Consider the following 21,385-nt stretch of genomic DNA (forward strand, 5'->3'; position numbering starts at 1 on the left):
CCTCAGCACTGACCCTCTGACCCTATATCTGACAGGGTTAGATACAGTGTAAAGCTCTCTCAGCACTGACCCTCCGAAAGTGCATCACTCCCTCAGTACTGACCCTCTGACATTGCAGTACTCCCTCAGCACTGACCCTCTCACAGTGCAGTACTCCCTCAGCACTGACCCTCTGACAGTGCAGCCCTCCCTCAGCACTGACCCTCTGACAGTGCAGTACTCCCTCAGCACTGACCCTCTGACCCTATATCTGACAGGGTTAGATATAGGGTAAAGCTTTCTCAGCACTGACCCTCTGACAGCGCCTGCTCCCTCAGCACTGACCCACTGACAGTGCAGCACTCCCTCAGCACTGACCCTCTGACAGTGCAGTACTCCTTCAGCACTGACCCTCCGACAGTGCAGCACTCCCACAGGACTGACCCTCTGACAGTGCAGCACTCCCTCAGCACTGACCCTCTGACAGTGCAGTACTCCTTCAGCACTGACCCTCCGACAGTGCAGCACTCCCTCAGCAATGACCCTCTGACAGTGCAGTACTCCCTCAGCACTGACCCTCTGACAGGGTGAGATATAGGGTAAATTTCCCTCAGCACTGACCCTCTGACAGGGTTAGATATAGGGTAAAGCTCTCTCAGTACTGACCCTCTGACAGTGTTGTTCACTCCCAGGTGTGATTGGGAAATTGTCCTGACGTTGTGTGGAATTGGTTTGAATCGACCCTGGTTTAGAGTAAGGGCTGAATGTTCAGGTGACTGAGCAGTGTCTGACCCAGAGTTACAGATCTGTGTGGGCCGTGCGTTGGAGCACTCGGGTGTGTTTTGACATTTTTCTGTTTGTTGGTGCATCAAGCAGCAGAGATTTTCATCTCACCAGGTTTGGAGACTGGACGGTACAATGGTTTGAATTTGGAAATACTTTCTGTATAAACAGCATGAAAATTGCAGTGAAAGGTGATCTTTGTCAAATTATTTATTCAAATTCTGCACTTCCACTGCCGGCAAAAAAAGGCCACTTCAATGAAAAGAAAATATTTGGATTATCCTGAGGAATGGGTGGCACAGTTCAGTCAAAACTGGAGTCTGATCCATGTAGCACCAACAGTCAGTGCTCAGAGCTCCGCGCTGCCAGAACCAAGCCCAGGGCAAACTCTGAAAACAGGCACTTCACATGGAGTGTGGCCATACTATCAAGGGCAAAATGGAACAATTGGTGGGACAGTGTAGAGGGAGCTTTACCCTGTATCTAACCCCGTGCTGTCCCTGTCCTGGGAACGTTTAATGGGGGACAGTGTAGAGGGAGCTTTACCCTGTATCTAACCCCGTGCTGTCCCTGTCCTGGGAACGTTTAATGGGGGACAGTGTAGAGGGAGCTTCACTCTGTATCAAATCCCATGCTGTCCCTGTCCTGGGAACGTTTAATGGGGGACAGTGTAGAGGGAACTTTACCCTGTATCTAACCCCGTGCTGTCCCTGTCGTGGGAACGTTTAATGGGGGAACAGTGTAGAAGGAGCTTTACTCTGTATCTAACCCCGTGCTGTCCCTGTCCTGGGAGTGTTTGATGGGGTACAGTGTAGAGGGAGCTTTACTCTGTATCTAACCCCGTGCTGTCCCTGTCCTGGGAGTGTTTGATGGGGTACAGTGTAGAGGGTGCTTTACCCTGTATCTAACCCCGTGTTGTTCGTATCCTGGGAGTGTTTGATGGGGGACAGTGTAGAGGGAGCTTTACCCTGTATCTAACCCCGTGCTGTCCCTGTCCTGGGAACGTTTAATGGGGTACAGTGTAGAGGGAGCTTTACCCTGTATCTAACCCCGTGCTGTCCCTGTCCTGGGAGTGTTTAATGGGGTACAGTGTAGAGGGAGCTTTACCCTGTATCTAACCCCGTGCTGTCCCTGTCCTGGGAACGTTTGATGGGGTACAGTGTAGAGGGAGCTTTACCCTGTATCTAACCCCGTGCTGTCCCTGTCCTGGGAACGTTTGATGGGGTACAGTGTAGAGGGAGCTTTACCCTGTATCTTACCCCGTGCTGTCCCTGTCCTGGGAGTGTTTGATGGAGACAGTATTTTGGAGACTGTACCTTCATTGTAAAAGAGTGGAGGGAGTGTTACTCTGGATGTAGTGCTGTGTCCTGGGAGTGTTTGATGGGGGGAATGTATGTGAGAGGGAGGCAGGGCTCTCGAGGCAATGCTGACTCAGCTGGATAATAAAATGTGGAACGGGTTTTTCAGAGCTTTGGTCAGGATGAGTGTGAGATGTGGGAATGGATGCAGAAGTGGGTTTTGACTGTGAGCCTGAACTGAGAGGATTGGGGTAATTACTGGCAGAATGCCCCCTGAAGAGGGAGAAATGGTTTCCACATGGTAGGTCACACACAGATTTGTGTCCGTTGCAGGTCTTGGGATTGAGCAGTGAGGAAATTGTACGGAATGGTGTCTCACTCGAGGAAGTGAACAGCAGTGTGAGGACACACTGGGGAGATCAGGAATTTACTCCGTGCTGAAATCCTGCTTGGATTTGATTTATTCTTGTCTCATGTTCGGAGAGTCAGTGAAAAATATTGTGTTGTGTGCTAACCAGAGAAATCATACTTTACACAAGTATGTCCAGGCTGATAGAACAGAAAGCAGAGTGTAGTGCAGGAGATGTCAGAAGCAGTGCTTTTACAGAGAGTGCAAGGAGTGTGGAACGTGGTGCCAGAGCTGGTGGTGAAGACAGATGTAATCGGGATTTTTAAGGGGCTTTTAGATAAGCACATGAATATGCAAGGAATGGAGGGATATGGACCTAGGGCAGGCAGAAGGGATTAATTTCATTTGGTGTCATGTTCAGCACAGCATTGTGGGCTGAAGGGCCTGTTTCTGTGCTGTACAGTTCGATGTTCTACAGTGCCAAGGCTACAGAGAAGGTACAGAGAGAGATTTTTATAACTCTAATTCTTGGAACTGAACTTTAAAAGAGTACCGTGATTATAAAAGATGTGGGGAATGATGTGCTTTGGAGAGCTCACAAAGTGGTCATCTGCAATCAAAGGGAGAATCCAGATTGGAATGAGAGAAGGGAAGAGGTGACAGAGGGCAGTGAGGAGAGAGGTGTGCCACTGTGAAATGGCTGTGGTGAAGTGGACAGGCTGAGTGAAAGGCACACAGGCATAGACCCTGTCACTGTCTGAGCTGACCTGAGCACAGCCCTCTGAAGTCGATTCTCGCTCTCTCTCTCTCTCTCTCTGTCTCCCTCTTGCTGTGGAAGTGAAGGAGATCTCCCAGTGCTGGGGAGAGAGGCCTCCTGACCCCTGTAAGCCACCAGCAGCACAGGAATGGTACAGTGAGCATGTACAGTGAGCAGGCCCCTATCACCCAAGACCCCAGTGCCTGCTTTCCCAGCGTGCTCTGGGTGTGTTTGTGAACAGAAATGGCAGTGCAATGCCTGCTGCAGATGGAAGTGATTGGTGGTGAGCCTGGAGCTGAGACGTGTGTCTGTTTGAGGTGGCATCTTGCCTGATACACCAAGGGAGGCAACAACCACAGAAGACATTTCACTGGGACCTCCTTCCTGCAGTCAGACTGTCCCACAAACAGGAACTATCACCACAACAAGCAAGAGGCAGGTGACAGCACTACTCCCCACTCTCCGAGCAAACACTTCCATCTCTCTCTCTCCACTAGGATCGCTCTTACTGTGTTCGTCCAGAGTGGTGCTCCACAGTATTACCTCCCTGCATTCCCTCTGTTGCTTCCCCCGGAATCTCCAGGGAATTCTCTCACCCACACCCACGTGATGGACAGACTGTCAGCCATGGGGAGTGTTCACTGTCTCCCTCTCCCTCTTCACATCACTCTCCTGCACGCTTTCTCTCTCTATCTTCCTCACCACTGGGGCAGTCCAGCCTGGGTTTTCCACTGGATGGGGCTATATAAATGCAGGTTATTGTTGTTGTTGTTGTATGAGATAGTGGTGAGTGAGCTGATGCCCAGGGGACAGAGGGCTGGCCTGGTCTGGCTGACAGCCAGTCCTAAGACCCCAGGTCTCACCCACCCACAGGCCCCAGGAGCTGGCAGCTCAGATTCTAATGGATCTCCTGAAACAGCCCCCACAGCGATCCCATGCCTCAGAATAAAGGCCCCAGGGTCACCCTGCCCACTCTTCCCCACCCACCCCTCCCCAGGGTCTGTGCAGCTTCATCCTGCCCCTGAGCCATGTGACTGACAGCTTGCTGCTGAGATTTGTGACAGTGGACAGGAGTCACATGTTATATTCTGAGGGCTGAGCACTGGGCTCCCTCTGATGGTGAGCAGGAGAACCTGGGGATACAGGATGAACAAACCAGGGAGGTTTGTTGATAAAACATGTTCAGGTGTGGAGCGACCTTCCCCCAAAGAGCTGTGTAAAACCAAGTTAAACTCTCTGTCAACAACACTGTCAGACAATATCGGGGGCTCGAGACCACTTAACAAGCTAGAACCATCAGATTGTAGAGGGGCTGATTGGCCTCACCTTGTTCCTAGGTGAGTGATTCTGTGTGTGTATTGGTGTTTTCTTACTGCCTGTATATTTGTGTGTGCAGTGGTGTAGAACATAGAACATAGAACAATACAGCACAGAACAGGCCCTTCGGCCCACGATGTTGTGCCGAACATTTGTCCTAGCTTAAGCACCTATCCATGTACCTATCCAATTGCCGCTTAAAGGTCACCAATGATTCTGACTCTGCCACTCCCACAGGCAGCGCATTCCATGCCCCCACCACTCTCTGGGTAAAGAACCTACCCCTGACATCTCCCCTATACCTTCCACCCCTCACCTTAAATTTATGTCCCCTTGTAACACTCTGTTGTACCCGGGGGAAAAAGTCTCTGACTGTCTACTCTATCTATTCCCCTGATCATGTTATAAACCTCTATCAAGTCACCCCTCATCCTTCGCCGTTCCAATGAGAAAAGGCCTAGCACTCTCAACCTATCCTCGTACGATCTATTCTCCATTCCAGGCAACATCCTGGTAAATCTCCACTGCACCCTCTCCAAACCTTCCACATCTTTCCTAAAGTGAGGCGACCAGAACTGCACACAGTACTCCAAATGTGGCCTTACCAAGGTCCTGTACAGCTGCAACATCATTTCAGGACTCTTGAATTCAATCCCTCTGCTAATGAACGCTAATACACCATAGGCCTTCTTACAAGCTCTATCCACCTGAGTGGCAACTTTCAAAGATCTATGAACATAGACCCCAAGATCCCTCTGCTCCTCCACCTTACTAAGAACCCTACCGTTAACCCTGTATTCCGCATTCTTATTTGTCCTTCCAAAATGGACAACCTCACACTTGACAGGGTTGAACTCCATCTGCCACTCCTCAGCCCAGCTCTGCATCATAACTAAGTCCCTTTGCAACCGACAACAGCCCTCCTCACTATCCACAACTCCACCAATCTTCGTATCATCTGCAAATTTACTGACCCACCCTTCAACTCCCTCTTCCAAGTCATTAATAAAAATTACAAACAGCAGAGGACCCAGAACTGATCCCTGCGGACCTCCACTTGTAACTGGGCTCCAGGCTGAATATTTACCATCTACCACCACTCTCTGACTTCGACCGGTTAGCCAGTTCTCTATCCAACTGGCCAAACTTCCCACTATCCCATGCCTCCTGACTTTCCGCATAAGCCTACCATGGGGAACCTCTCATTACGGTCCCTCTCATTTGTAAATACTGAAGAAAAGTACTCATTCAAGACCTCTCCTATCTCTTCCGACTCAATACACAGTCTCCCACTACTGTCCTTGATTGGACCTACCCTCGTTCTCGTCATTCTCATGTTTCTCACATACGCATAAAAGACCTTGGGGTTATCCTTGATCCTACCCGCCAAAGATTTTTCATGCCCTCTCTTAGCTCTCCTAATCCCTTTCTTCAGCTCCCTCCTGGCTATCCTGTATCCCTTCAACACTCTGTCTGATCCTTGTTTCCGCAACCTTATGTAAGCCTCCTTCTTCCTCTTTACAAGATATTCAACCTCCCTCGTCAACCAAGGTTCCCTCACACGACCATTTCTTTCCTGCCTGACCGGTACATACATATCAAGGACACGTCGTATCTGTTCCTTGAAAAAGTTCCACATTTCCACGACATCCTTCCCCGACAGCCTATGCTCCCAACTTATGCTCCTCAGATTCTGTCTTGCAGCATCGTATTTACCCTTCCCCCAATTATAAAACCTACCCTGTTGCACACACCTATCTCTCTCCATAACCAAGGTGAAAGTCACAGAATTGTGGTCACCATCACCAAAATGCTCACCCACTAACAAGCCCATCACTTGTCCCGGTTCGTTACCAAGTACCAAATCCAATATGGCCTCCCCTCTGGTCGGACAATCTACATACTGAGTTAGAAAAGCTTCCTGGACACACTGCACAAACACCGCCCCGTCCAATCTACTTGATCTAAAGAGCTTCCAGTCAATATTTGGGAAGTTGAAATCGCCCACGACTACTACCCTGTGGCTTCTGACCTTTCCAAAATCTGTTCCCCAATCTGTTTCTCCACATCTCTGCTGCTATTGGGGGGCCTATAGTAAACACCCAACAAGGTGACTGCACCTTTCCTATTTATGACTTCAGCCCATACTACCTCCAAAGGCAGATCCCCCTCGAACTGCCTTTCTGCAGCCGTTATACCATTTCTAATTAGCAACGCCACCCCCCCTCCTTTTTTACCACCCTCCCTAATCTTACTGAAACATCTGTAACCTCCAACAACCATTCCTGTCCCTCTTCTATCCACGTTTCCGTGATGGCCATAACATCGTAGTCCCAAGTACCGATCCACGCCTTAAGTTCAACCACCTTATTTATGATACTCCTTGCGTTGAGGTATACACACTTGAACCCATCTCTGTGTCCGCAAGTATTCCCTGTCAGTGCTACCTTCTCCACAGCCTCCCTACATTCTTGGACATCCTGAAAAACAGCTAGCCTACTTGCTGGACTACAAGTCCGGATCCCATCCCCCTGCCAAATTAGTTTAAACCCCCCCGAAGAGTGCTAGCAAACCTACCCCCCAGGATATTGGTGCCCTTCTGGTTCAGGTGCAACCCGTCCTGTTTGTACAGGTCCCACCTTCCCCAGAATGCAGTCCAATTGTCCAAATACCTGAAGCCCTCCCTCCTACACCATCCTTGCAGCCACGTGTTCAACTGCACTCTCTCCCTATTCCTTGCCTCACTGTCACGTGGCACCGTCAACAACCCAGAGATGGCGACTCTGTCCGTCCTAGCTTTTAGCTTCCAGCCTAACTCCCTGAGCTCCTGAATGACCTCCCCACCCCTCTTCCTACCTATGTCGTTGGTGCCAATGTGCACCACGACTTCTGGCTGCACACCCTCCCCCTTAAGGATTCTGAAGACACGGTCCGAGACGTCTCGGACCCTGGCACCCGGGAGGCAACAAACCATCCGAGAGTCTCGCCCATGTCCACAGAGCCACCTGTCTGTCCCTCTAACTATAGAGCCGGACTTCGTGCCAGAGACCCGGTCACTGCAGCTTACCCCTGCTAGGCCATCCCCCCCAACAATATCCAAAGCGATATATTTATTGTTGAGGGGATCGACCACAGGGGATCCCTGCACTGCCTGCTTCCTCCCCTTCCCACCTCTAACTGTTACCCAGCTACCTCTGTTCTCTGGCATAACTATGTCCCTGTAGCCTCTATCTATCACCCTCTCAGCCTCTCGAATAATCCTCAGTTCATCCAACTCCAGCTCCAGTTCCCTAACTCGTTCTGTGAGGAGCTGGAGCTGGCTGCACTTCCTGCAGATGAAGTCGGCAGGAGCATCGGTGGTCACCCCTCCCTCAAACATCCTGCAGGAGGAAGATTCCACTGCCTTGTTACGTGGTCTTGTTACGTTCTCTGTGTCTACGTTTTGGGTATTTTTTGGTGTTTCTTGGTATCTTTCTACATTTGTGTGTGTGTATTACTGCCAAGATTGGTGTGTGTATTTTTGTCTCTGTATCAGAGGGGCTGTGTGTGTATCTCTGTGACTGTTAACAGGAGTGAGTGTGTGTGTTTATCTTTGTCAGTATATTGGCTCGTGTCACCTGTGGGACTGTGTACAACCACAGGGGACAGGAGTAGGCCATTTGAACCCATGAGTCTGTTGTGCCATTCAATATGGTCATGATTGATTACTGAGCCAGATACCCTCATCCTACCCTGCTCCCACATCTGCCTACTCCTTGGAAAGGCAGCGTGTTTTGATCTCAACAACATTCTGTGGCTGTGAATCCCACAGGCTCACCACTCTCTGGTTGAAGACATTTCTCCGCATCTCAGTCCGAAGTGGTTGACCCCTTGACCTGAAACTATGCCCCAGTTCTTTCCTCCCCCCACCATTAGGCATAACCTTGTTGTATTTAACCTGCCTCGTCCTGTTAAGATTGTATCAGCTTTCTGCATGATCCCTCCTCTCAACTTCCTCTGAACCATAGTACGTTCAGTCCTAACAGACCCAATCTCAGTCCCGCCATCCCAAGAATCCATTTAATAAACCTCAGCTGCACTCCCTCCATCACCAGAACATCCTTCCTCAGAGACTGAGACCAAAACCCCACACAGTATTTCAGGAGTAGCCTCGCCAAGTGCAGCCAGACATTCCTGTTGCACGACTCAAACCCTCTCACTATCAAAGGCCCATGTGCAGTTTGGCATCTTCACTGCCCACTGTACATGCACACTCCCTTTCAGAGACTGGAGTACCCCGGGCTCGCTAAACATTCCCCTCTCTCAGTTTACAGCCATTCAAATGATAATCTGTCTTCATACTATTCCGAACCCAATAGATAGCCTCACAGTTTTCCTCATTAAACTACATCTGCCATGCATTGGTGCACTCACCCAACCTGACCACATCACACTGCAGCATCTCTGCATCCGCCTCACAGCTCACCTCCCCATCTGCAAGTTTTCATTGATCACATCTTGTTCCCTCATCTAAACCATCAGTATATATTGTGAGTAGCTGGGGTCCAAGCACTGAGCCCTGCAGTAGCCCAATACTAACTGCCTGCCATTCAGAAACAGACCCATTTATCCCTGTTCTGTGTTTCCTGTCTGATAACCAGTGTCCTATCGATCTCCAGACATGAGTCCCAATCCCCTGGGATTTCATTTTCACATTCATTTGTAATTTGGGAGTCTGTGGAAAACCTTCTGAAAATCCAGTCAGTGTGTGTGTGTGTGTGTGTTGGTTGTAGTACAGGAGCCCCCAGTGCTGCAGTCTGTACCCTGGGTGGAAGTCCAGTCCTCAGTGATTCAGCAGGAAGGCCGCAGGAAGTACCACTGGCCAGTGTCAGGTAGTAGCCAGTGTAGAATGCTGCACCATTGACCTAAGGCCACCCCGGGATGTGCCAACAACACTACAACATTTCTGCTTTGCCCATAAAACCACCAGGAAAGCTAGTGAGACTGAGATAGGCTTCTGGATTAGTGGTGCTGGAAGAGCAGGCAGCATCCAAGGAGCAGCGAAATCGACGTTTCGGGCAAAAGCCCTTCATCAGGAATAAAGGCAGTGAGCCTGGAGCGTGGAGAGATAAGCTAGAGGAGGGTGGGGATGGGGAGAAAGTAGCATAGAGTACAATGGGTGAGTGGGGGAGGGGATGAAGGTGATAGGCCAGGGAGGAGAGGGTGGAGTGGAGAGGTGGAAAAGGAGATAGGCAGGTAGGACAAGTCCGGACAAGTCATGGGAACAGTGCTGAGCTGGAAGGTTGGAACTAGGGTGAGGTGGGGGAAGGGGAAATGAGGAAACTGTTGAAGTCTACATTGATGCCCTGGGGTTGAAGTGTTCCGAGGCAGAAGATGAGGCGTTCTTCCTCCAGGCGTCTGGTGGTGAGGGAGCGGCGGTGAAGGAGGCCCAGGACCTCCATGTCCTCGGCAGAGTGGGAGGGGGAGTTGACATGTTGGGCCACAGGGCGGTTTGGTTGATTGGTGCGGGTGTCTCGGAGATGTTTCCTTAAGCGCTCTGCTAGGAGGCACCCAGTCTCCCCAATGTAGAGGAGACTGCATCGGGAGCAACGGATACAATAAATGATATTAGTGGATGTGCAAGTAAAACTTTGATGGATGTGGAAGGCTCCTTTAGGGCCTTGGATAGAGGTGAGGGAGGAGGTGTGGGCGCAGGTTTTACAGTTCCTGCGGTGACAGGGGAAAGTGCCAGGATGGGAGGGTGGGTTGTAGGGGGCGTGGACCTGACCAGGTCGTCATGGAGGAAACGGTCTTTGCGGAAGGCGGAAAGGGGTGGGGAGGGAAATATATCCCTGGTGGTGGGGTCTGTTTGGAGGTGGCGGAAATGTCGGCGGATGATTTGGTTTATGCGAAGGTTTGTAGGGTGGAAGGTGAGCACCAGGGGCGTTCTGTCCTTGTTACGGTTGGAGGGGTGGGGACTGAGGGTGGAGGTGAGGGATGTAGACGAGATGCGTTGGAGGGCATCTTTAACCACGTGGGAAGGGAAATTGCAGTCTCTAAAGAAGGAGGCCATCTGGTGTGTTCTGTGGTGGAACTGGTCCTCCTGGGAGCAGATCCGGTGGAGGCAGAGGAATTGGGAATACGGGATGGCATTTTTGCAAGAGGTAGGGTGGGAAGAGGTGTAATCCAGGTAGCTGTGGGAGTCGGTGGGTTTGTAAAAAATGTCAGTGTCAAGTCGGTCGTCATTAATGGAGATGGAGAGGTCCAGGAAGAGGAGGGAGGTGTCAGAGATGGTCCAGGTAAATTTAAGGTCAGGGTGGAATGTGTTGGTGAAGTTGATGAATTGCTCAACCTCCTCGCGAGAGCATGAGGTGGCACCAATGCAGTCATCAATGTAGCGGAGGAAGAGGTGGGGAGTGGTGCCGGTGTAATTATGGAAGATCAACTGCTCTACGTAGCCAACAAAGAGACAGGCATAGCTGGGGCCCGTACGTGTGCCCATGGCTACCCCTTTGGTCTGGAGGAAGTAGGAGGATTCAAAGGAGAAATTGTTAAGGGTGAGGACCAGTTCGGCCAAACGAATGAGTGTGTCAGTGGACGGGCTTCAGCTTCCTCTGAGGTGGAGCTGAGGGGACAAGCTGGACGGGTGCTATGCCCTCTGCTGGTCACTGGGCATAGTGAAGTTGGCGATTTGTCAGGGAGCTCCAGAGAGAGAGCCGCTGTCCCAGAGCTCAGTAATCTCTCCCCAACACTGCCTCGTCTTTCTCCATCACTGGGCCCACAGGGAGGCTGTGTGCCTCAGAGTGGCACAGGGTCCTGTGTTTGGGTGACGGGATTTTGGATCACACCGCTGGCTGTTACCCTCATGCCTGCAAACCCCTCCCGGTCTGTGGTTTCATTCACATTCCCCTAAAGAGGGAAATAGCCACCTGTGGGGCACTGTAGGCCCCTGGCCTCAAGCTGCAACTTCAGACAGTGTCTGAGGTCCATCTGGTCACACAGGGCCTCAACCTTGGAGCTAGGTTATTCAGCAAGAAGCACAATGCTGTGAACTCGGGACAGGCCGCATTGTTCACATTCACACAGGCATTGATAACTCTCTCCTCAGAACACACAGCAAAGGCAGGAAGTTACCAGACAGCTACAGATCAGTCAAGACCTCCAGCATTCTTCAAGTGGGCCTCAAGCCCTGCTCCCCATTCTGACAGAGGGGCTTGAAGGGGCTGAATGGCCTGATTGTGTTGTGAAGTCTTCAGAACAGTGTTACATTGTGCCAGTGCAGGCTGCAGCTCTTCTGTGTGTGACTTCACTTTGTAAGCAGCTGCTTTACGTTAAACTTTCACCTAAAAAAATGTTTCCAATTGTTTTCTATCGTTCCTTGACGTGTGGGAGGACACATGCTGCTGATTGTGAAACAGTCAGTCAGTCAGAGCCAGCACACAGGCCTGGCCTAGCTACTCAGGCCTACTCCTTCAACATGTCGCCTTCTCCTGGTTCTGTCAGAGATAAACAACTCGTATATCAACAGCACTATCTCAACTTCATTTGCAAATGCCTTCCAGCAGCTGAAATACTTAACCACTTTAGTCATTGTTTGAAAATCTCATCAGATTGTCATCCAGTGACAGACAATAATATTCTTTGCTGCTTTTCACCCTTCGAGATGGTCTTTTTAACTTTTCCAATCTGTACCTGAGCCGATGTTAACCCAGCTCCCTCACACTGTCACTCAGTAACCCCGCTCCCCGCAGTTCCCTGTGTTACTGTCTGTATTTCGACTGATGTTAACCCAGCTCCCTCACAATCACTCCATTAAATATCCCAGAGCTCTAGTTCCCAGCTGTCACAGAATAATAAAGTATAAATCCAGAGGGGGAAGTCCGCTTGAATGTGTGGTCGTTAAATTTAATTGAAAGTCATTGAAAGTGGTCTTTAAGGGGACGTTGAGCCTGGCTTTTAAAGGGTGCCCTGTTTCTGATCAACTTTGACAATACGTGACAGGAAGTGAGAGGGGAAAGGGAGTGAGACTGGCCTGTTGGCAGCTGTGAAACATTCAGCTCTATGCTGAGGCAGACAGAGTAACCCATGCAGTGACCTCCAGCCTCCCCTGTGCTGTCTGAGTTGTACATGGAGACAGCACCTCAGTGCCTGCTGCCTGCGTTTCCTGGACACAGTGAGGCAGATACAAGCCTGTCGATTAGGACCCAGAATAGGCCATTCCACTTGGGCCTGTTCTGCTGTGCTCTACCAAGCACAAGGCTGGAGATTCAAAGGGCATATTCTCATCAATTCCTGAGAATCTAACCACTGCTCTCTTAAAAATACGCAATGAGCTCGAGCTCTCTCAGCTCCAGAGGCAGAGATTTCCAAACATGCTGACCCCCTCTGGGTGGAGAGACAAAACCCCCTCGTTCATGTCTGTTCTCAATGGGCAAGGCCAACTTTGAAACCCGTGTTTCCTGCATTCTGGACTGACCCTCATTCCTGGGTCCAGCCTGTTAAACTCCTTCAGGATCTTAGACAATTCCGTTGAGTCACCTCGAGTGCTAACACAGCCAGTCTGTCCATCCTTTACTGAGAAGGCAGGAAAAATCTCCTGGGAATTGCTCCCAATGTAGTTTGATCCTTTGTTCACCAAAGAGACCTCAAGCAGACCCATGACTCAGAGCCCCATGGAACTGGCACCCAGGAGCTCCCACATGCTGCAGCCGTCACACATTACCAGTCCAGCCATCATTCACGGGTTTTCACTTATTCCTTGGTTCTGGTGTTCACATCTCTCTTGCCTTTTTTCATGTTTTATTTACTTCAGCACTAGGATGCAAGCTGGTGAAAAACGTCACGATGGAGAGGACATTAACTGTAATCCACACTCTTTGTAGCAGAGGAGCAGCACAATCCTGTCAACATCACTCAATCTCCTTCAGTCACATCCTGTCACCTCCTCTCTCTGTCTGTCTGTCTTCCCCCCCCCACCGCCCCCACGCTCAGTGTCTGTCTCTTCCACCCCTCGCCCCCCCCCCCCCCCCAGTGTCGGTCTGATGTCCCATGCCAGGAGTGTGGGAATGCCGTGTATTGTTAGCCCCCTGCCCTCACACCTCCTGTGGCTGTGGGTTTCAGGCTGGCTGTTCCTCCCCAGTCATTGAGACAAGTGTGGGTGATCAGGTGACTGTTACCTTGCTGTTGTTTGGGATCCTGCTGTGCGTCCAAGACCCAGAGACATACCTGGTTGGCCTGAAGCTGTGAGGTTGCGAGACGTAGTGGGTAGATGGGATTTGAACTTCCCTGGTGCCCTGTTTCTCTCTCATACTGGAGCTGTGAGGAATTCTTACTCCAGGGTCTGTCTGGGACAGTTGTGAGCACTCTGTTGGAAGGGGAGACAGGTTCTGCGGAACAACTGAGTAAACAGGAGCCACCTCCTGACCTCAGGAAGATCTGCTTCCCAACTGGTGCATAAATAAACCCCCCTCACCCCCTCCGGCCTGAAACCTCCTCCCAGCACAGCCTTGCTGACCCCCTGGTGATCGAGTGATCAGATCGAGGCCAACTCATGATATCCAGAACCTCCCATCACAAAGGACTCTCTTTGACAAAGAGAGAGCTTGCACTTATCTAGTTTATCTTGACCTCCAGTCTGGTCTGCCCCCAGTCCACATGACAGGCAGGCAGGTCGTCTGTGTACAAGCCTGGTTGCTGACTGCAGGAAGTGATCAGAGTGACAGGGCCAGGTATATACACACATACACCTGCTGTCCTGACCCTGCACTGCACCCACTGGAGATCACAGTCACAGGTCAACCAGGATTAAGGATAGAAATGAGACACTGAGAGGGCAGCACAGTGTGCACTCCGAGAGGGACAAAGAGCCCAGCGGGGAGATCTGACACAACCCCCAGGCTAACCAGTCAATATGGAGCCTAACCGCAGGCCGAATTATACATACCTCGGGAGAAATATCTCCCCAAAAAACCTTTCATTTCAGGCAGTACCTTTCAGGCTGTTCATCGTGAAAAGCAGCAGTTTCACTATTAGAGAAATATGGAGACCTGCTAAAAGGCACTATTAAACAGGGGCCCATCGCTGTCACTGAGAATGTAGGGGACAGAGTGAGACTGGGCCATCGCTGTCACTGAGAATGTGGGGGACAGAGTGAGACTGAGCCATCGCTGTCACTGAGAATGTGGAGGACAGAGTGAGACTGAGCCATCGCTGTCACTGAGAATGTGGGGGACAGAGCGAGACTGAGCCATCGCTGTCACTGAGAATGTGGGGGACAGAGTGAGACTGAGCCATCGCTGTCACTGAGAATGTGGAGGACAGAGTGAGACTGAGCCATCGCTGTCACTGAGAATGTGGGGGACAGAGCGAGACTGCGCCATCGCTGTCACTGAGAATGTGGGGGACAGAGCGAGACTGAGCCATCGCTGTCACTGAGAATGTGGGGGACAGAGTGAGACTGAGCCATCGCTGTCACTGAGAATGTGGGGGACAGAGTGAGACTGAGCCATCGCTGTCACTGAGAATGTAGGGGACAGAGTGAGACTGAGCCATCGCTGTCACTGAGAATGTGGGGGACAGAGTGAGACTGAGCCATCGCTGTCACTGAGAATGTGGGGGAAAGAGCGAGACTGAGCCATCGCTGTCACTGCGAATGTGGGGGACAGAGCGAGACTGAGCCATCGCTGTCACTGAGAATGTGGGGGACAGAGTGAGACTGAGCCATCGCTGTCACTGAGAATGTAGGGGACAGAGTGAGACTGAGCCATCGCTGTCACTGAGAATGTGGGGGACAGAGTGAGACTGAGCCATCGCTGTCACTGAGAATGTGGGGGAAAGAGCGAGACTGAGCCATCGCTGTCACTGCGAATGTGGAGGACAGAGTGAGACTGAGCCATCGCTGTCACTGAGAATGTGGGGGACAGAGCGAGACTGAGCCATCGCTGTCACTGAGAATGTGGGGGACAGAGTGAGACTGAGCCATCGCTGTCACTGAGAATGTGGAGGACAGAGTGAGACTGAGCCATCGCTGTCACTGAGAATGTGGGGGACAGAGCGAGACTGCGCCATCGCTGTCACTGAGAATGTGGGGGACAGAGCGAGACTGAGCCATCGCTGTCACTGAGAATGTGGGGGACAGAGTGAGACTGAGCCATCGCTGTCACTGAGAATGTGGGGGACAGAGTGAGACTGAGCCATCGCTGTCACTGAGAATGTAGGGGACAGAGTGAGACTGAGCCATCGCTGTCACTGAGAATGTGGGGGACAGAGTGAGACTGAGCCATCGCTGTCACTGAGAATGTGGGGGAAAGAGCGAGACTGAGCCATCGCTGTCACTGCGAATGTGGGGGACAGAGCGAGACTGAGCCATCGCTGTCACTGAGAATGTGGGGGACAGAGTGAGACTGAGCCATCGCTGTCACTGAGAATGTAGGGGACAGAGTGAGACTGAGCCATCGCTGTCACTGAGAATGTGGGGGACAGAGTGAGACTGAGCCATCGCTGTCACTGAGAATGTGGGGGAAAGAGCGAGACTGAGCCATCGCTGTCACTGCGAATGTGGGGGACAGAGTGAGACTGAGCCATCGCTGTCACTGCGAATGTGGGGGACAGAGTGAGACTGAGCCATCGCTGTCACTGAGAATGTAGGGGACAGAGTGAGACTGAGCCATCGCTGTCACTGAGAATGTGGGGGAAAGAGCGAGACTGAGCCATCGCTGTCACTGAGAATGTGGGGGACAGAGTGAGACTGAGCCATCGCTGTCACTGAGAATGTGGGGGACAGAGTGAGACTGAGCCATCGCTGTCACTGAGAATGTGGGGGACAGAGCGAGACTGAGCCATCGCTGTCACTGAGAATGTGGGGGACAGAGAGAGACTGAGCCATCGCTGTCACTGCGAATGTGGGGGACAGAGCGAGACTGAGCCATCGCTGTCACTGAGAATGTTGGGGACAGCGTGAGACTGAGCCATCGCTGTCACTGAGAATGTGGGGGACAGAGTGAGACTGACCCATCCCATACTATCCCCGCCTAGTTCCAGCTGCTAGCCGTTCCTTGTTAATCTGTGGGACAGTCCCCAGACGTTGGGGGTTTGAACTGATGAAGGAAGGACAGGAATGGTGGAACGGTCATGAATCCAGCAGGGGATCAGCCTGAGTTTGTGGGGTTGCAGGTTCTGTCTTGTTCTCATTGGCACTGTTTGTGTCTTTTCCTGCAGGGATTTGAAGAATAATCTGATCAGCACCATCCAACCTGGAGCGTTCCAGGGTCTGCCAGCTCTCCGACGCCTGTAAGTAACTCTCACTCCTTTGTTGTCATGGGAGAGGTGTCCCTGATCTCCCGACCTCCTGAAAGCCACCCTGGGCTGGCTGCACGAGAGGAGAGTGGGTCACGCGCACACACACTCACTCACTCACTCACTCACTCACTCCTGGGGACTGCTGTCTTTGAGGAGTCCCCAGGCGTGTTGAGAAAGGGGATGTTACACTGGCTGAGGATGGGGAGGATATTGCAGGGTGTCAGAGCTCAGTTCCCTGGGGAGATGGAGCAGCACACGGACTGTTACTGACCCAGGAGCTAGGCCAGCAGCACCTTCTGAAAGGGCAGTCTTCTCTTAATGCTGAAAGTTTCATCTGTCATCCCTGTCTCTGGTTTTAACATGATAACGCTGGACAGCCTCTGTATGTCCCTCAGCATCTGCAGTTCCTTGTTTTGATTTTGACTTTGATGTGGATGCCCTTATTTCCCAGCTCCTCTATTCTGTGTGTATGTGTGTGTGTGTGTGTGTGTTGGTCAGACATGCTGTCTCACATTGTCACTTGTTTGGATCTTTGGGGATTTTGTGCACAGTTTTGTTCCCGCCTGTTACACCCAACATGTATCACCTGGTCCAAAAACAGAAGCTCAGCAGGTCTGGCAGCATCCGTGAAGAGAAATCAGAGGTAACGTTTCGGGTCCAGTGACCCTTCCTCAGAATTGATAGTAACTGGGAAAATGTAGGTTTATATGCAGGAGATAGGGTGGGAGAGGAGACAGGGAGTAAATGATCGGTGGGGATAAAATCCAAAGGGAGAGAATGGTTGGCCAGATCTGGATTGCCATCTGTCTGGGAGGGTGAATAGCTGTTCATGGGGACTTTTAGTGACTTACATTAGGTGATGTGTAATGGCAGACTGTGATAACAAGGCCTGGCGTGTGGGGTAGAGGTCTCAGACATGGGGGAGTTCAAACCCATGACCCTCCCAGCCAGAACATTCTCCACTCCTTGGTCTGCCCAACTGTTCTCTTATCTCCACCAATCATTTACTCCTTATCCCTTCCCCTATCCTATCTCCTGCATATAAACTGCCCTTTTCCCAGTTACCATCAGTTCTGTGGAAGTGTCACTGGACCCGAAGCGTTACCTCTGATTTCTCCTCACGGATGCTGCCAGACCTGCTGAGCTTTTCCAACAAGTTGTTTTTGTTTCTGATTTCCAACATCAGCTGTTCTGTTGGTTTTGATCTACCACCTGATGTTTGGGAAGCCCATCCCTCAGACTGACTGAACTGCTGGAATTCCTGTGGCTGGAATCGTCCTCCGTTACTGTGTGTGCAGGTCATCCTGTCACCAACTCGTGGCTGTGTGCTGGGCATCACCATTTCAACAGTGACCTGGGAGAACAGCACTGTTCACATCCCTCCCAGACATCGAACCCTCCACACTGCCACTATTCTGTTCACTGGGAAAGAGCTCTCCTCACTTTTAACATAGATCCATACAGCATGGAAACAGACCCTTCGGTCCAACCCGTCCATGCCGACCAGCTATCCCAACCCAATCTAGTCCCACCTGCCAGCATCTGGCCCATATCCCTCCAAACCCTTCCTATTCATATACCCATCCAAATGCCTTTTAAATGTTGCAATTGTACCAGCCTCCATTACTTCCTCTGGCAGCTCATTCCATACACGTACCACTGTCTACGTGAAAAAGTTGCTCTTGGGGCTCTTTTATATCTTTCCCCTCTCACCCTAAACCTATGCCCTCTAGTTCTAGACTCCCCCACCCCAGGGAAAAGACTTTGCCTATTTATCCTATCCATGCCCCTCATAATTTTGTAAACCCCTCAGCCTCCGACGCTCCAGGGAAAACAGCCCAGCCTGTTCAGCCTCTCCCAATAGCTCAAATCCTCCAACCCTGGCAACATCCTTGTAAATCTTAAACCCTTTCAAGTTTCGCAACATCTTTCCGAGAGGAAGGAGACCAGAATTGCACACAATATTCCAACAGTGGCCTAACCAATGTCCTGTACAGCTGCAACATGACCTCCCAACTCCTGTACTCAGTACTCTGACCAATAAAGGTAAGTCTGTATTGCCAAACGCCTCCTTCTCCATTCCCCTACCCTGGGAGTAAGACTTTGGCTATTTGCCCTGTCAATGCCTTTTGTGATTTTATAAACTTGAATGAGGTCACATATTTGACATGTCAGGACAGCCTTGCTGAGTATCTCTCTCTCTTTAACAGAAGTATCAAATTGAAAGCCAGCATTTCTTCATTCATCAATGGTCCTTAGTGTGGCTTTTTATCCAAACCTCCCAAGCATCTCTTCAGAAATGGCCCTCGATCCTGCCTCAGCTTTTCCATCCATTTCTCAGGGACCCCTTGTCTTTAACAGATCAGTGTTCCCTCTCTCCTCCCAGTTTGATGTCCGGTGAGTGACCTCTATCCCACCTTGTGAACTCGGCAGACGTGCTTCCTGGTGACCTACGTGGGTGGTTGGTCCTTTTTGTGTTGGCAGTGCCCTGGACATTGGTCCATCTTTCAGACTGTGATTGGATTGTGTGAAACTGCAGAGTATTGCGTTAATGCAGCGCGGTTTGTTTTTGAAATCACAGAGACCTGTCCAACAACCGAATTGGATGCTTGAAGCCGGCCATGTTCCAGAACCTGACCAACCTGACCAGACTGTGAGTATCTGGGAGACCCCAGTTGAGCCCATTCAACTTGTCTTCCTCCTCTTCAATGGTGTGCTCTCTCTCACAACACCAGTTTACCTCCTTGTCAGAGAGGTTCAGAAAAGATTGAGCCGAGCTAATCGCTTCTCATCATCCAGGGGTTTAGTTGAGTCAATAAGGAGGGACTGTGACCAGTTGGGGAAGCTGGAGGAGCATGGACTGAAGGGCTTTGGTGGAAGAGAGACAGAAGGAGGAATAAATACACTTGTTTTGATGTGAAACACTCAGTCTGTAAGAGTAGTGAAGACAGACTGAATAGTCACTCTGGAAGGAAAAGGTGAAAGGTGAGAGATTAGCTGGTGTAAATGGAAGCAGCAGAGGGAGAGTGATGGGTCACCTGGCCTACCTGAGTGTGTACCTGGCACCATCCCTGGCATCAGCCAGCGCCCACGGGTGATTGAGGGTGTTTACTCTCAAAGAGGGGAGCTTTTCAGTTATTAATTTCACCACATGGTGATGGAGGGTGGGAGGTTGAATTTGAATTCAATTTTTCAAGCATTCTGGGATTAAGAGTCTCAGGATGACCATGAAACTGTTGTCACTCATGTCCTTTCGGGAAGGCACCTGCCATCCTTCCCCAGTCAGGTCTACATGTAACTCCACAGCGATGGGGTTGGCTCTGAACTACCCTCTGGGCAATTAGGGATGGGTAATAAATGCTGACTTGGCCAGCAATGCCTCATCCTGTGAATGAAAGGAAAAAAAAGGTGTTCCTCCGTGGCCTCCCACAGAATTCTTGCAGTGCGTAAAGAGTCTATTTGGCCCATTGAGTCTGCACTATGCCCCCATCCCACCCAGACCCACCCCCCACCCCCCCATCCAATCCCTGCAACCCTGAATTTCCCAAGGCTAATGCAGTTAGCCTGCACATCCCTGAACACTGTCTCTTCATGAGGCTCTGTGTCTCACGAACAGAAGTTTAGCATGGCCATTCCATCTAACATGCTCATCTTTGGATTGTGGGAGGAAACCCACGCAGACACGGGGAGAATGGCCACTTGCTGCTCTCAGTTCTGGTGTTCTTGTGAAAGCTGAATAAAGAGCTTGATGTGAAGGTGTATCCGAGGAGAGAGAGCTGAAGGATTGAAATGGTATCAGCAGTGTGGTATCCCAGGTAGCTGAGGGAAATAATGGTGTAGTGCAGTGGTTAATAGTGCTGGGAATGTACAAGGGGCCAGAATTGGAGCTGTGTTCAGGTCTGATGGGCTAAGAGAGCTGGAGGAGCTCAGGATCCTGTACTGTGTGTGTTAAATTGTCCACCTTCCTCTCATTGTTGTCAGGATCTCTCACAGCTGATTCTTTCTCCAGGAATCTGTCAGGAAACATCTTCTCCACTCTCCATCCAGAGCTCTTCACTGCCTTGCTCTCGTTGAAAGTGGTGTGAGTATGATAGCGATTGGATTAAATTCCTGGATATCAGCGAGCAAACCTACACCCTAAACCTCAACCTGAGCTACAAACCTTCACAAACCTTGCATTAAATTCCTCTTGCTCTTTCATTTCCCTTCTGTCAGCCTCTGTTCTGGGCTCAGCACTCTCATTGCCCCGACCATGGTACAGTTCCGACTGTGCTGTACCATGATCTGAACGACTGGATCACTCCTGTTAGGGATCAAGGAGTAGCCAGCTAGTCCAGGAACATTTCAGATGGGAGAAATCAGAGAGTAAACCTCACACAGATCAGCTTGTGTTTACGTCGGGGTTTCCTGACAACTGTATCATGGCAACCTAAGCAGATTCATGTGTTAAAAATTGTAACTCCCATTTCACTTGCTTCCAACAAAATCTCAATTCCTGCTGGAGCAAGTCTAGATCAACCCTTGGCTTCAGAAATCACCAGGACAGCGTTTAGAATGGGCACTGCTTATGTAAACACGTCACGCTGTAATGACACCCCTCCTCCAGAGATGGCAGTGTCACACCTT

The 21,385-nt window shown here is 50.7% G+C and overlaps 1 protein-coding gene across 2 annotated transcripts in view; it reads left to right on the forward strand.

Moving 5' to 3' along the window:
• Positions 1–21,385, forward strand: part of adgra2 (adhesion G protein-coupled receptor A2) — a 158,432-nt gene that overhangs the window by 92,064 nt on the left and 44,983 nt on the right. For both annotated transcript variants that reach the window (XM_087984193.1, XM_087984194.1), the window contains exons 3-5: positions 16,679–16,750; positions 19,341–19,412; positions 20,769–20,840. In XM_087984193.1, coding sequence (XP_087840319.1) covers positions 16,679–16,750; positions 19,341–19,412; positions 20,769–20,840 — 216 coding nt within the window. The remainder of the gene's footprint in view (positions 1–16,678; positions 16,751–19,340; positions 19,413–20,768; positions 20,841–21,385) is intronic.

This window comes from Chiloscyllium plagiosum, unplaced genomic scaffold, assembly GCF_037043375.1.
Source record: "Chiloscyllium plagiosum isolate Xiang-an unplaced genomic scaffold, Cpla_swu_hap1 HiC_scaffold_48, whole genome shotgun sequence".
NCBI classification, from domain to species: Eukaryota; Metazoa; Chordata; class Chondrichthyes; order Orectolobiformes; family Hemiscylliidae; genus Chiloscyllium; species Chiloscyllium plagiosum.